This window comes from Lottia gigantea (genome assembly GCF_000327385.1).
Source record: "Lottia gigantea unplaced genomic scaffold LOTGIsca_6, whole genome shotgun sequence".
Classification (NCBI taxonomy): Eukaryota; Metazoa; Mollusca; class Gastropoda; family Lottiidae; genus Lottia; species Lottia gigantea.
Genome location: NW_008710049.1, coordinates 1,831,247 through 1,848,007, shown reverse-complemented (window position 1 = coordinate 1,848,007; position 16,761 = coordinate 1,831,247). Strand labels below are relative to the sequence as shown.

Here is a 16,761-nt window from a genome sequence, read left to right as displayed (position 1 = left end):
GGAGTTATTGCACCAGTCAGCTGCTATATTTTGATTATACGTAACGAAAAATAAGGTTATGGCTTTCAGGGCTGCGATATGCGAAATGGTTCAACAAAATACTAAGTATTCCTATCTGTAGGCCTAGAACTGTTTTTAAATATCTTTCTGTTTATTCTTAGCTGAGGATGAAACCAGACATCATAGCTTTTTAAATTTAATTACATTGGAATAGATAATTTGATACAATTGAGTTCGTTGAAAATCATAAAAAGTCTGCAGTAAAGCGTCATTGGTAACAAAATTATTGGTCTGATACTGGATTGTAATCTGTCCCGTCTCAAAATTCAAAAGATTTGATTGGTTGATTATAAATACTAATAGACATATATTATCCTAAATTGTATTCATATGAATCAAACAACCACACGTAGGAAAAATGGATAAATATTTGATCAAAAAAGACAAATTGCTTGATGGTTCCGACACTACTACGACACTGGTATCAAAACCACAGCGGGCAACACAACGAATGCAGTACCAAGATGCTCTGAAAAGACAGGAGTACCAGGTGACATTGGAAAAGAAGACGTTCCAAAGCAACCGAGAATAAAATTTTCAGCGAAGTCTGGGCGCCATTTTAGTAACAGCTGGTATGATCGATTTCCATGGCTGGAGTATTCAGTGTCAAGGGACGCCCCTTTTTGATTTCCATGTCGGGTGTTTCACAATACATCTGCGGGTGCATAAAAATTCATCACTGAAGGCTTCACAGATTGGAAGCATGCTGTAGGTGATACTGGAAAGAAGCATAACAATTGAGGTGTCAAAACAATTTCTCCAAGATAACGTTGTCAAGACAGAAAAGCAGGACTCCAATCTTGTTCTTCAAAAACTATACGAGCAGAAATTGGTTTCCCTAAATTATACGCGAAATCGAATTATTTTTGAGGATTCTAGTTGAGTCAGCCCCTTTCTCTGCAGATCCTAGTTGGGTCTGCGGATCTTAGTTGGGTCTGCGGATTCTAGTTGGGTCTGCGAATATAGTATAGGGGCTCTGCGGATTCTAGTTGAATCAGCCTCTTTTCTGGGAACAAAAGCCCCCTTGTCCCCCCGTAGAAACATCACTGATTGGTAACTAGTTGGCTTGTTATTGTTGATTCATGCAGAGAAAAAATTTGACAGATGTTTGAATATTTAATACAGACCGTTGTATAATATAAAATATAGTCTGGCTGAAATAATAACTGGCAATCTTTTTCTGTGCAGTTGACTTTGTAGGAAAAATATTTATAACGACGTGTATGAAATTGCACGTGCGTTGACCTGTTATCTGGATAAATGTACTGTAACAATATGACTTCCGGATATTTGAAATTGACATTATTAATACTGCTACTTTTTGTACTATATATGTGTATGACCACTTTTAACCTTCGTATTCGGGTAAGTTTTGGTTACATAAACTGGATTCTTTACACTGTAAGCCTTATCCGAAATGCTGACCTTCGTGAAAGAAGAATTCTTTTATATATTTTCTTCTAAATTTTAGCAACAGGATGAAAACAGAAAAGGTGTTGATTTTGATAATGAGGTTGTTCAAAATGATTTATTTCAGAAGCAGTTCGAAGGTAATCATAAATTTTATATAAAAATTCAACCAGGTGGTCATGCAGGCTATAGGCTTAGCTTGCCAACCAAACACCTTTCTTCCCATTACTCCTCTAACCATTATAGATTTTCAACCAGTTAAACATGACAGGAGAGATCACTGAAGTATGTAAATTGAAATATAAACTACAAAATACTACTACAATGATCTAGTACAAATGTAAATCGCTGAACCTTACATATCTTTGGACCCGAAGACATTCTTAGACACATATATATATACAGTTGAAAATTTCATTTTGAATAATTATGAAATGAGAGAAAAATTCAATTCAAAGCTCAATTTTGTCAGAGAGTAGGTCACTAGAGTTGCCGAAGTAAGTTTCTTGATTACCTTCTTCTGATCCGCTAGTTTACCAAAAGGTACCTTTTTTTCAGTCAAAGATGGAGAGATTATATGTAAAGGAAAGAAGAAAAGTACGCATTCTGTAAAAGATGGCATTAACCATTTTCTGAATTTGAAAGTTCCAGGCAATGTTAAAGAATTGATGTCTAAGCTGGGAATCAGCTTGGAAGGTTTTGCTAGCTTTAACTTTAAGTTACCAAAACTGCCTGTTCTTCTTATGGCAGCTTCATCCAACCATTATACAGAGCTGCAAGGACTTCTTCTTGATCTTAAACAGAAAGTTGTGCCAACCTTCCCCAATATTAAACTTGTGATTTATGATCTTGGACTAACAGATAAACAATTCAAACAGGTTAGAATTGCATTTTTTTTCTCCAGTTTTGATATGATCTGTTTCTCAACTTCATATTTATTCGGCAATTCTCGGCAGTTAATGTTTAAGCTGAATATGTTGCTAGGCGCTATACTTCCACAGAGGCTGTTTGCTTCATATTTTTTGCATGTAAGCTGATTTTTTCTTCATAGGAATACTTTATTAGCTGCTACCAATGCATAATTTGAATTTAAGGCTTTTGAAACTTTTCTTGTTCATCTGTGATGAAGTCTGGATGTGGGAAAAATTCCTTACTTATGTGGAGTTTTCAGTGACAGTACAGTGGTGTAATCTATATTCGTGCATATTAGAATTTCGTCAAAATTAAAAAACGGAGATTTTTTGTCTTACACGTTTCTTCAGATATTCTATAAAACAATTGACCGGCCATATTTCAATAGTAACCAACTCGAGAACGGCTGCAAAATGCCTCAGCTATTTTTGTGTACAATGTTTGATCTTAAGATAAGTCGAGAAAAACACGAACACGTTGTTTGGATACCCAGAGGTATAATTATAATTTCTTAATAGTCATCTTCAATAACAATTTTTCTGCTGACATCCGCTAATATGCCACGTAACATTGTTCACTGGAATATATTCTAGCACGAGGTTGCAAATATAAATTATTTATCATTTCCGGAGATACACGGAATTAGGTTCGCACGAAATAAGGTTACTTGACTCTAATTTCAGATGAAAAGAAATTCAGGCTGTGAAATACGCAAATTTCCATTCCATAAATATCCAAACCATGTAAAAAACCTGAAATCATATGCATGGAAACCTATCATTATACAGGTGACTTTATTTTACTCCAGTTACATAACATTGAGGTCAATTTCAAAATGAAATAAAATGAATGTAGTTTTACGTCCTAGTTTTTTGCAACATGTGGGCTGATGAAAAAGGGCAACGTTATGTATGGTGCAATGAAGGAAAAACAAAAATTTTCAATTCTCAAGAGCTCATCTTCTACTATTGACAGATTTGGTTATAAATATAGTGTTATATTGAAAATAATATTAAAAAAATTCTAACAATTTAACATTAAATAAATGAACAAATATATAAAGTTTGACAAAATGTTTAAAGATGTTTTAACCTATTTTGTGCATTATCAACAACAAAGGTATAAGCAGCACCTAAAGGAAGTAGCCTACTATTCATATTTCTAAAGTTACAAAGATCATTTCAAGATTATATTGTTATATATATTTTTCTTTTTAAATTTTCAGACATTGTTAAAAGAATACCATTTTGTGATGTATATGGATGCTTCAATTAGAATTATTCAAGGTGATCTATCGGAGATATTTCAATATACATTACAGAATGGGTTAATGTTAACGCCTCCTGGTGGTCCATATGAGGTGCTCAATAACACTGACATCCGCATGTTTCGCTTTCTACATTTAAACTTGTGTGAATATCAAGGCTTGATTGAAAATCAGGCTACGATGGTAATCATAGCTGACACTTGGCTCACTCATTGGGTTCTAATGAAATGGTGGATAGTGTGTGCTCTATCTGAAGACTGTATAGCACCACCAGGAACAAAACAGATGTTAATATGTCCATCCAACCCCATGAATTCCAAAATCGCTTCTTGTCATAGATTTGACCAGTCTGCTTTAAATATCCTGACTTATTCCATATTTCCTGAACCGAAAAATCTTCTACTTTCTCCAACCTACATCAGAGTTCTAAGGTAAAGGAAGTCCAAATTTGATATGCAGTGATTCTTGAGCCAAAAAAGGCTTACTTTTGTGAAAATGCTTTGCTTTTGTGAAGATGGGGTCATCTCTGAAAATGGTTTGCTTTTCTAAAAATGGGTCCCAGTTTGAAAATGAAATATTGAAATTGTTCTCTATGGTATAAATTAGGGGAAAAACTTCATTTTTTGTAAAGATGAGTAATATATTTATTGTGTAGTTTTGTTAACATAATTCAAAAACAAATAAAACATGTCTATTAAAGCCATAAACAAAATGTTGCACCAAAAAAGTCATGATGGTAATAAAGTAAGAAAACAATGTCATACAAGTAGACTAGATCAATTTGTCATGACACTTAAATAAATAGAACCAAATTATTCACTGAATTATCCAAGCTTACTTAAATGCATTGGTTTAAACAAAGGATTTGGTGATGCAGATAATCGTAGGGATGGGTTTAAAGGAATTATGTGAATTTTTAAACATCAGTGGTTTAGTTGTCAGTTGCTCAGTCTTCTAAAAAGTGTTGGCCTTATATATGTAGAACAAAAAGTTAATCGCCACTAACTTTAATTCAGTATATTCAGGGACGTCACGTATGTCTATGTCGTAGAGACCCCCCTGAGTTGGATACTTTGCATTTGGGGATATAAAGACAATATAATGTACTATCATCCACTTCCTGTTGTTGATTTTTTCACAAATACATATTGTTTTCAACATTAGGTCCCAATATATACATCTGTTATCAAGTATGATTGTGAATTGCATTCATTTGCGAAACAATGGTTAAAAATCTGGTGGTGCTTAACATTTTGTTCTAGGTATATATGACACTGCTTTGTTAAATTTAAAGCCCAAAATATGTCATGTTTTAAAGTCTTATTCCTGTTACTCAACAAAAAGATGATGATGAAATATGAAAAGGACACATATTGGTTTATTTGAGAGAAAAAATAATGGTTTTTGTAATGAATTGAACAATTGGATTTCTATAAAAATCATAAATTAATGAAGACAGAGTACCATCAATGATAAAACAGTTTTACAATATCATATTTAAAGATAGGTTCCCACAACTTACTTTCATATTAGAACATATTTAAGTGAAAATTATCCTTTAAATAGTTCTATATTTAAATATTTTATAAGCTATCTATTCTTCCAAAATGATCTGTGGCATACAAATTCCGTTGATGTATGTGTATAAAAATTCAATTACTGTATTATTTTAACCTTCTTTCATTGTGTTTTGTGGTGATTTTAATTTTGTGGGAACCCATCTAAGTTTACAAATACATATAACATTTAATATATCAGATTCTAATAGAAACCAAAATGCACACAGTAGAGAAAATTTTTCTTCAGTTATCTGCATATAAAAAAGCATTTTCTCCAAACTAAAATTAAGTTCTTATCAAAATTTATTTCGCCTTTTTTACTCATTTTCTACAGCCAACTACAAAAAATTTTTTAGATTGCAATGTCAAAATGATTTAAAAATAAACAACAAAATAAGGTTTAGATAAAAAAAAATTGCAGATCAAAACACTATATTAAGATACCAGCAGTTTTAGTACCAAATATTTCATAAATAAATGTGCTGATGAGAGTGAAAGTGTTTAACATGAATGCAAATTAATACATGTATGATCAGTCTGATTGTTGACCAAGCTTATAATCAATAAAGCATTTGATTAGTTGAGTATTGTAGTGACCTAAAGCTTGTGGTGCACCATCTTCACAATTGTCAAGGTATTATGTCTTCTTCTTCAATGGCCCAGCTTCTTGATTCACTGAAGTTTGTGCAATTTGATTGCATTGTACGCTAGTGAATACAGAAAGTGTGTAAAAATTAATTTAACATGAAATCAAGGGTTCTGATTGGCTGCATTCACTGGCGTACAATCCAATCGAATCCCTGAAACAAGAAAGTGGACCAGCAGTCAACGTATAAGATGAAAACAATACTATGACTATTGTGAAGATGGTGCACCATAGACTGAGAAACTATTTATGCCAAATTGTAAGTGACATATTATTCAAAACCTGTTATTATTCATCATATCATGATCCAAACCAAAGCTGGATAAATATAAATAAATATTTAACAGAAAAGTTCAATTTGCTATACTAAGCTACAGCAAGATACATAACTAAAAAATGTGTGTAATGATTCATTTTTGACTGGAATTCATATGATTAGATCTTTCATAATAACAATTTACATGTTAAAAGTATATGTGGTTCAGACAAAATATCTACTATTTACAATGAGGTGATAATATATAGAAAATAATGTACAATTAAGAATTTCTTCAGTTATTAACTCTTTAATTGGCAGCCTTCAATTTTAAACTCAATTTGAATCATAGATTAATAATCTAGATGTAACCATACTTTGCACTTGGATTAGTGCAAATAGATTTCTGACTGACCTTTTTGCACAATTCTTCACATTTCTTACCATTAAACTGAATATGGCATACAGTAAAATTTTGTGGTATATGTGGTTTAACAAAATAACATATCACATACCAACTTGAACTTTTAACATGACTTTTTCAACTTACAGCATTGTATAAATTTTAAATTCAGATTTCATTGATAGAGTATTTTCAATCATTGAAAGATATATTTTATAAGGGTTTATCACAGGAATGAAAGCAATCACTGCTGCTATCAGTGAGTATATTGGTTGAGAGTTCTTTATACCCTATTATTCTTCCACGAAGGACAAATATTTAACTATTGTCTTTACGTATTCCATGATTCAAAATCAAAACTTTTGAAATGGGGACCTAAGTAGATTTCTAGCAATGCAATAATGTTCATGTAGAATCTAACATCAGTAAGTTTATTTTTATTAACATTTTATTATATATGTATCGAAAAATTTCAATAAACCCTGAAAAGACACAAAGACAATATTCTCTCAGTAATTTTGATTGGTTGAGTATTTAGTTCAACAAAACAGACCCTAGGAAATGCTAGCACTTACATCGTTTCGAGAATAATCAAAAATGGTTGGTACTTTTTGTTAATGATTGTGAGGCTAAAAATTATATGTATTTCCAAAACTTTATTGCTATGCTTATAACTTATGTATCGAGAAACTTTTAATCAAGAAGTCGTGTAAAACAAAGTTGGTTGCATGCATAAAGTTATATCACCCTGTAAAGTCAATATGATTTATATACCAATAATACATATGTTTACAGCACAAAACCATCAAATTCACATTCATATCTAATGATCAAATTTTAAATCAAACCCATAAACTACCAAATATGACAAATAATGTTAAAGTGAGGTAATTTTCAGCCTAACAGTATGTAAAATTTATGAGATACAGTTATGAATAAGTACATGTTATAATATATAATTAAACTAATGTTGCTGCAGTCTGGTGGTTCGAGCCATACGGTAATTGTCAGTAGTGCCATTTAGCCAACTGTGCCTGTATATCACTTCGTAAATTTTGAGCAAAACAAATTCCTAGTATCTGTAAAAGAGAATACTTATGTGAACTTATGTAATTTTTAAGATAAATTACCAATCCAAATATGAGAGCAATTCTGGTGATACCTTGTATTTTGTGCAGATAGAAGTTCTGGCCTAGAATTATTGTGGCTGTGCTTTTTCCTTTGACTTAAATCTAGAAATATTTGTTCATCTTACCTGTAATAAAGCTATGCCTACAGCCACCCCTGCTACAGGTATTAAATTAGATTCTAGCCATTTTTCACCTGATGGTATACAACCTAATGTATAGACTTTAGTTGATCTATCATAATCCTGTAAAAAAAATGCATTTACACTTTTCAAACATATTGACTTTACTTATACATCCAAGCTGTATATTTCCCAATGAGTAATTGGGTCATATGGATCACTAACTTCAAAATATGAATTCTAGACTTTATTAATTCATAATAATGAGAAAATATCAATAGGAAAACTTACATGAGATGGTTTCATCATATCATATCCACAATGTCGATTTTTTATTAGTTCCTGTAGTATAAAATACAATGATTAACAAGGTACTATTGGAACTTAACATCTTTAAAAGGATTACAATAGAGGTTTTTTGACCTCTGAATGTATATTAGAAATGAAAATGAAATGAATGGAGTTTTACGTCCTACTTTTCTGCACCACACGGGCTAATGAAGATGGGCAACTCCATGCAGGGTGCAATGAGGAAAATTTTGCCAGGATAGTGGCATTAGCCTTTTCTTTTTCGATTTCCATCATATAGAAAATTTTTTCAAAAATTAGAATTCAGACGAAAGAACATTCTCTATATTTTCAAGTGATATAAACATCTTATTCCTACGATCATTGGTTATCAAGTTAAGACAAAATGCCGAACCATAAACATTACATGCTGTTGAAATATTATCTGGAAACTCCATCAAATATATTTAATTAAAGGTCTAAATAGTTTTTCTGACGCTGAAGATTATTTTAGCAAGTAATATAAGAGTGTATGATGCATTTTGTGTAGCCTAAAGGCTACTGAATACAGTTGGTTATAGAATATTCAAAAAAATTTTCGGTTTTACTCAGAACACGGTTTGCCAAATTGTGAACGTTATGATAGTGAATGTTAAAAAGATGACTCGTCTTTTTAACTTTCAAACATGGATAATTCTGTACACTCATGGATTTGAAGGCTCAAATTTCAAAGAAGAGCTATGAACACTATTACTTATTAGCTTAGCTAATTCCCGTTTCTGAGACTCAAAGTATGGCTAACCTGTCCCTTTAAATCAACCTATTTTGAAAATCCTTTGGAAATATGATATTCCTAAATTTCCTGCTATGTAAGCATATTTTCTTAAAAACTCATGAAGAATGGAGATAAAAGTTACAAGATAGAATGCAATAAATGTTCTTACATCTGATGGTTGACAACATGAAAAGGGAACACCACAGGCTTCAACACCAGGAGACGAACAATTAAAATACATATTTCTCTGCCAATCAGTATAGGAATAAACACCACAGCAGTGTAACTGAAACAAAAAATTAAAATAGATTAATTTATATTTGATGGAATAAAACAGACATAATTCATTTGTTCTGTGTCTTGAAGACTGTTTTTCATTGTGCTAGTTGAGGCCTGGAAATATTCCATCTATACCTATAGGAATATAAATTCTTTCTGAAAAACATATGAATTTTTTCATGTATTTTTGATTGACATAAAGCTTGTAAAGTTGAAAATAAGAATTGTAAAAAAACATTAAGGAAGCCTCAACCCATTATTCTACAAATTTGAATAATTTCACTTGCATTAATGCAAATTTTGGATTCATATAATGACAAAACCCTATTCTTGCAAAATCATTAACTCCAGATGAAAAGGCTAACTTTGTGAGAATTATTATTAAGTACCAAAACAACTCACCCAATCTCTCTGAACCCAGTCTACTAAGTTCTGTAAATCATCATCTTCTCTATAATTAACTATCATATTCTGTACTTGTCCTTCTATTTGATCTTTAACCCAATCTTTATAAACAAACCCCAATATACCCAATAATAACTCGATAAAAAATATCAAACCAACTGCTATCATAAACTGAAAATAAACAACACATTCATACCTGGTGCAAAGTCAATACAAAGGAGCCGGAAACCCCGCTATCCGTACGTATTTTACCAGGGGGAATATTTACTATGTAAAATAACTCGTTAATCCAGTGATTCTGTTTCTGTGATTGTATATTTGATAGAACTTTTCAAATCACAGTTAAGACAATATCCATGTCAGACTTAAAATATTTGCAAATTGTGTTATTGTTTTCAGTCAAACAGGTTCCGTTCAAGCTATAAAACATCACAATGTTAAAAGGTGGATGTATTTGTGCACTATAACCAGATTGTCACATTATACAAGATTTTGGTGAATTGAAACAGAATAGACAGGCATTCAAAACGATGCCAAATAAAACCCTAATATCTATTAGTATTTATTGGTTATATCCCATTAGTTAGATGACTCATTAGTTATAGATGTTTAAATTGTTAAACAGGGTTAATTAGACAAATAGGGAATAAACCTACAGGTGTAATGGATCGTCCTAATTAGATTTAGAAGATGGGAGGACACCACATCTCTACTTTTGCATATTTACATTTTCAGGAGCGAAGGCTGAAAGGAGTTTTTTTCATGGTTCCTTAGTATCAAATTTATATTTAATTGTATTGAATTTTGTAAATAAACTTACTTGTATATACATTTTATAAAAAGTGTAATTTTTAAAAATCTATGTAATTCTTCTAAAACTGCCTTTTTTGATTGACAAATCATAGGTATATTCCCTCTTTGTCTAATTAACCATGTCTAACAATATGGTTGTCTAACTAATGAGATATAATCTAATGGATAATCAAAATGTAGCATAAAACGCATAAGAGAATCAGACTCCATTTAGGTAAGATGTGGGTCCTCCCAAAAAATATCAGGTCAATAATACGATTAAAATATAAAATTATGAATGATTGAAATAATGTGTACAATGATATTTACAATAATGACTGCATTCTCAAACATAATTTGACCACAGTTGGCCAAAAAGCTTGTATAAACACTGACCACTTAAATAACATATATGTACTTTGTCTGGTCAATAAAAAAGTTATCTCAGTGAACGGACGCTGCCCAGACAATAAACAAAGGGAAGTAATCCAACATTACATGGACTCACTCTACTAAAACAAATGATTGCAAATGATTGTATTCCATATATTTTTAGAAATCTTTCTCTCTCCCTTTTGGGGTTTTTGCATGCCTTTTTTGAGTAATTTTTGGTCAAGATTTTGAAATTGCATTATCTTTAAGATTTGGTGAGATGATGAGAGACCTAAAGGCGGAAAGCTAATTCTAAAAATAGTCGTTCTGTGAACTGTCAAACTCTAGCGGATGAGTGTAACCGGTAGTAGTCTACTTTCAATTTTAGTAGCTCAAAATTTTCATGGTCATCATATATTGAATTTTTTAGGAGACATTAAAGATTGGTCAGGCTATCATTAAACATATTGGAAAGCTTTCAACAAGATTTCTGGAAAAAATTGTTAAGGATTGAATTTCATTACCACTTAGTTATGATAAATAATAACTTAGTTCCAAGTCTTGTTGAATAATTTTTTTTATTTGGTAGAAAATCATTTGATACTTTATATAGATTAGAAAAGTAAGCAGTAAGTAAATTTGTTGTTTTATCAAAATCCACAAAAAGAACAGTTTTTGACAGGATAATGGATGTATTTATGCATTTTACACAATAAATGTACTTACAAATAATAGCAGACAAGTATTTTCCCTGAGTGATCCAATACAACCAGCAAACCCAATAATAAACATCACACCTCCAGATATTATAAACACTAAGGCTGGATCTAGAGCTATATTGGTTAATTTACTGATATTACGGAACATATCTTTCTCTGTCCATGCCCATAATCCTATACCCAATAAAGCTGCACCAAGGAACTGAAATGCCGTAAAAAAGAGTAAAATGAAAATAAAATAAGTATTAATTGGCAATATTAATTTCTAAAACAATAAATTAACTAAAGTAAATGAACCTGGAGAATACATCTAACGAGATTTTTGTCTTGAAAACTGAATAAATTGTTAATTTTTTATCGATCGAGGTGGAGGGGGGAGGGGGGAGGGGGGCTTTATTGAGATGTATATTCTGGTAAATCACATTTTGTGAAGTGATTGATCGTCATTTTTTTACGTAATCTGATCCAAATCATTGTCTGAACAAAAATCTTACATAGTCTATAATAATTGGATATTATACAAAGATTTGTATTGACAATTAATTAAGTATATCAAATATCAAAATAATTTTTTGAACAGTCTTAGTAGAGAGACCAGCTTTTTTGGCACCATCAAATGATTGCAATATATTAGATTTCTGACAATTAAAATTGAAGAAAAAAAATATTCTGTTAATGGTTTAATGCTTATCATTAAAGATTGCCTATGGCATAAACAAAGCTTTATAAAAGGCATTAAACTTAAACAGAAATTCTGCTATATTTTAAGTAGTAAAAACAGTGGTTACATGGTAACAGGAAATAATTAGAACAATTATGTCTACTGCACTTAAATAACCATTTCCTTTATCTCCTCAGATTTAAAACCATATTTACACAGAGGAAATTTAAGTTTGATAATCATAATGATTCAACAAACCATTGGAGATTTTCAATATTTTGGATGTCATAGAAACAAGTAGACAAAAGCAATAGAAATATGGTATATAATAAGAAATCATTAGACTATAACAGTTGTAAAATCAATCAATACTATTCTTCAAGACTTTTAGACAAACAATGAGCCTATTTTCCCATTACTTACTAAACTTACTGGTTTTATCAATAATTTATCTTTCATCAGCATAGAAAAGTCCATTGTCAACAACTGAATGCTTAAAGTAGAACTCGGCAATCATATGACTTGAAATCATTATTGTATTTAACTATTACTAATCCGTTAATGGCATCGAGAAACCTGTCAAATACAATTCTAGCTTTATTTTGACAATTGTGAGGAATATGACCCAAAATACATATATCTTTGCCTGAAATATAAAAGCAACTAGAATTTAAGTTCTGTTTTGATATTTCTATGTTGTTCTACATTTGACGTATTGAGCACTATTTAAAAAGTGGTATTTCTAAATTGTTCTACAATTGATGTATTAAGCACTATTTAAAAAGTGGTATTTCTATGTTGCTCTACATTTGACGTATTGAGCACTATTTAAAAAGTGGTATTTCTAAATTGTTCTACAATTGATGTATTAAGCACTATTTCAACAGTGGTATTTCTATATCGCTCTTCATTTGATGTATTGAGCACTATTATAACAGTGGTATTTCTATATTGCTCTACAATTGATGTATTAAGCACTATTTCAACAGTGGTATTTCTATATCTCTCTACAATTGATGTATTGAGCACTATTTAAAAAGTGGTATTTCTATATTGCTCTACAATTGATGTATTAAGCACTATTTCAACAGTGGCATTTCTATATCTCTCTACAATTGATGTATTGAGCACTATTTAAAAAGTGGTATTTCTATATTGCTCTATAATTGATGTATTAAGCACTATTTCAAAAGTGGTATTTCTATATCTCTCTACAATTGATGTATTAAGCACTATTTTAACAGTGGTATTTCTATATTGCTCTATAATTGATGTATTAAGCACTATTTCAACAGTGGTATTTCTATATCTCTCTACAATTGATGTATTGAGCACTATTATAACAGTGGTATTTCTATATTGCTCTACAATTGAGCACTATTTTAACAGTGAGAATTTATTTTTGTATATCTTTGCCTGAATAAGTAGTGTTAATGACAGCAAATAATAATTTTCAAACCTAATACAGCTACAGTTTGACAGATATTTCCATCTCTTCATAATATTCACATGTTCAGAAATCACATGAAAATATGTCAGTTTTACCATGTTTTTGTCCAGAAAAAATAAAAGTTTCCTTTAGGTGAAAAATTAAATTTCAAACATTATTTGCCATTTAAAAATTTTCAAACATTTGCTATTGAAATTTTTCAAACACTTGCTATTGAAATTTTTTTCATTGTGTGTTTTTGATAAATTGTATATTGAAATTTTTGGATAATTGATCTTTTCCTGACAAATATTCATGGTTTTAGTTTAGGGGTATTTTGACCAATCTGTTTAATTTTCTTTTGTTGGTTTTTAGACCATTATATTATACATTATGTGTGTATTTACAAGATGTTATAGCAACAAGGAGTAGTATTATTTACTGGATTGAAGGTGTTCTACAAATGCATTAAATTATTATAATTATTATCTAAATTGTTTATTTTTCGTGTCATTAAAAGTATATTATTTCAATACAGGAGTACAAAACTAGAAATTTATAGGCTTCAACATTTTGAGTTTGTTTTTATATGCCACATGAAATGGGGGGCCTATATTGCCGTTACCCTTCTTGTCGTCCGTCCGTCCACAATTGCTCGAAAACACTCAACAAGGCACAATTCTAGACTGATTTCGACGAAACTTGGTATGGTTGTTTGTAATCATCCAAAGTTGAACCCTATTGAAAATTGAAAAATATTTACTATGAATTATTGCCCTTGTTGTTGAAACACTCGTAAACACTCTAAATGGTGCAATTCATGACGGATTTTGATGAAACTTGGTAGGAGTAATCGTAATCGCCCAAGGATAAACTCTATCAGAAATCAGAAAAATTGAAAAATATTTAGTTTGAGTTATTGCCCTTGTTCTTGAAAACGCGTTCAATTCTAGCTTGTAAACACTTTAGAAGGCACAATTCTTGATGAATTTTGACGAAACTTGTCATGAGTGTTGGTTATCACCCATTGATAAACTGTATTGAAAAAGAGAAAAATTGAAAAATATTTAGTATGAATTATTGCCCTTGTTCTTGAAAACGCGTTCAAATTTTAGCTTGTAAACACTCTAGAACAATTCTTGACGGATTTTACCGAAATGTGGCTTGAGTGTTGGTTATCACCGAAGGATGAACCATATTGAAAATCAGAAGAATTTAAAAATATTGAGTATGAGTTATTGCCCTTATTCTTGAAAACGCATTCAAATTTTAGCTTATAAACACTCTAGATGGGACAATTCTTGACGGATTTTAACGAAATTTGGCTTGAGTGTTTGTTATCACCCAAGGATAAAGCCTATTGAAAATCAGAAAAATCAAAAAATATTTAGAATGAGTTATTGCTCTTGATCTTGAAAAATCGTTCAATTTGTAGCTCATTAAAACTCTAGAAGACATGATTCTTGCCGAATTTTGAGAAAACTTGGTTTTATTATTCATTATTGCGCTGAACATTCTAGAGTTTTCAAGAGCTAAAGATTGAACACGTTTTCAAGAACTAGGGCAATAATACTACATATTATTCAGTATTGCCCTAAAGAATTCAAAAGAAGTGTATGACTGAAGGTTGAATATTTCGTACTGGTGATTGCTACTGTACTGCTAAATATTTATGTTCAAAATCAAAGCTGCCAGTGGGTGTATATTACCTTGCCAGGTTATCCTACCCCTTGAAAGTTGCCTTTCAGTTCAATCCAATTTTCAAACCAGTTTTTCATTAACTCGAACAGCTTTCAGAATAATCAGAATGCCCATTTTGGGCAGAACTCACTTATCTTTTAATCATTTATCCATGAATAAAATCTATTTGGAACTGTCTTGTACCTTTTTAATTTTAAAACTTTGCGATGTTTCAATCAAATACAACTCTTTCTCTTCAATTTTGATGACTCCAACTCAAATATTCTTGGAGATAAACTGCCTACTCCTACCAACATTTTAAGTTATTCAATTTCATTTTGACAGCAGCAAAATGTTGCAAAGGTAAATCAAAAAAAGGTTTGGTGTCAGGGACTGGGACCTATCAAAAATACCTCGGCCAACTGTAATGAATGTACAATTCTTTTTACTACATGGGATGTCATGTCCAACCAGTAGGCCTATATTAGATCTTAAAAAAAATTGATCCTGTTTGTTTAAAACTCATGAGAGATATTGACAGTGTTTACTTGATTTTTATATTTTGAATTCAACATTTCATTCAGGATTACATTTTTGATGTGCTAGTCTAACAGCCTCTACTTGTTACCTTGGCCAGTGCTTCTATAAATATAAATGAGTATCTCTCATAAAACCTTACACTGAATAATGGAGCAAAAACTATGCTATATTCTGTGAAACTGGGGGCAGACACTTGTAACATCAATAAAAATTTATTTTTTAATTCTAATTCATCTAGAGTTGGATAGTTTCTTGCACTTCTTCATAACTTTCATATATCTGTTGGAAAGTAATAATATTACTAAGGTGAAAAAGAAATCTTAATCTTATCTAGTTCCAATCTATGTAAATTAAGATTCTTAGTCTATAACTAAGATATTTAAATTCCTTCATTTTAATTTTCAGGAACCATTCACTGTCTTTTTCTACAAAACAAGGAAACAGATTAATTTCTGCTCAGTAAGATAACTGAGATCTGTCTAAAAAAAAACATAAACAAATGGTTCAAACAGGAAATGATATTTAAGTTTATCAACAATATATCTTTTTGATATCAGCTGATATTGGCATAATGTATTACAACTTACCCAAAATAGAACATTGAACCCAAACATCAAATATTTTATACAGCAGCTCACTTCAGATTTCGTTCTTCGCCTTTTTCTCTGCATCTTGATGTAGTTTGTAATAGAATAATAACCAGACTAGCTAAAGGTTACATTAAACATGTTCTTTACTACTCCTTAACACTGCTGAGATTCAATCCATTCTCATTATTCCTGAAAATGTCTCGTCTTTATCTCCTCAGACAATCCTTTTCTCCATCTTGAACTCGATTGACCCAATTTATTTTTATTATGTCAACAAATAAAAATTGTCACATTTATTTACATATTCCCAATAATATTGTTGGCTCTGTAGGCAAAGCCAAATTAAAAATCTCTTGAGGGCAAAAATCAGATTCATTCAATTTTTCCTTTTTTACTTGTTTATGTTATCTTCTGACATCACTGACGTCATTAAAATGGCTTCCGATACAAATGGAAATTCGGCTGCCGA

General features: G+C 31.0%; 2 protein-coding genes across 2 annotated transcripts; one reads left to right on the top strand and one right to left on the bottom strand.

Annotated features, from left to right (window-relative positions):
* Positions 1-418: 418 nt before the first annotated feature.
* On the top strand, positions 419-4,084 carry LOTGIDRAFT_154650 (hypothetical protein; the record flags this gene model as incomplete). The annotated part of the gene is made up of 4 exons (XM_009063852.1): positions 419-550; positions 1,532-1,610; positions 2,029-2,348; positions 3,608-4,084. 4 exons carry the CDS (start codon positions 419-421, stop codon positions 4,082-4,084), a joined length of 1,008 nt encoding a protein of 335 aa, XP_009062100.1.
* A 3,436-nt stretch (positions 4,085-7,520) lies between these two features.
* Positions 7,521-16,524, bottom strand: LOTGIDRAFT_205798 (hypothetical protein; the record flags this gene model as incomplete). The annotated part of the gene is made up of 7 exons (XM_009063851.1): positions 16,290-16,524; positions 11,400-11,594; positions 9,507-9,680; positions 8,995-9,111; positions 8,054-8,104; positions 7,769-7,885; positions 7,521-7,700 (listed from the first exon to the last, which is right to left on the bottom strand). Exons 1-7 carry the CDS (start codon positions 16,371-16,373, stop codon positions 7,521-7,523), a joined length of 918 nt encoding a protein of 305 aa, XP_009062099.1. The 5' UTR covers positions 16,374-16,524.
* Positions 16,525-16,761: the final 237 nt, after the last annotated feature.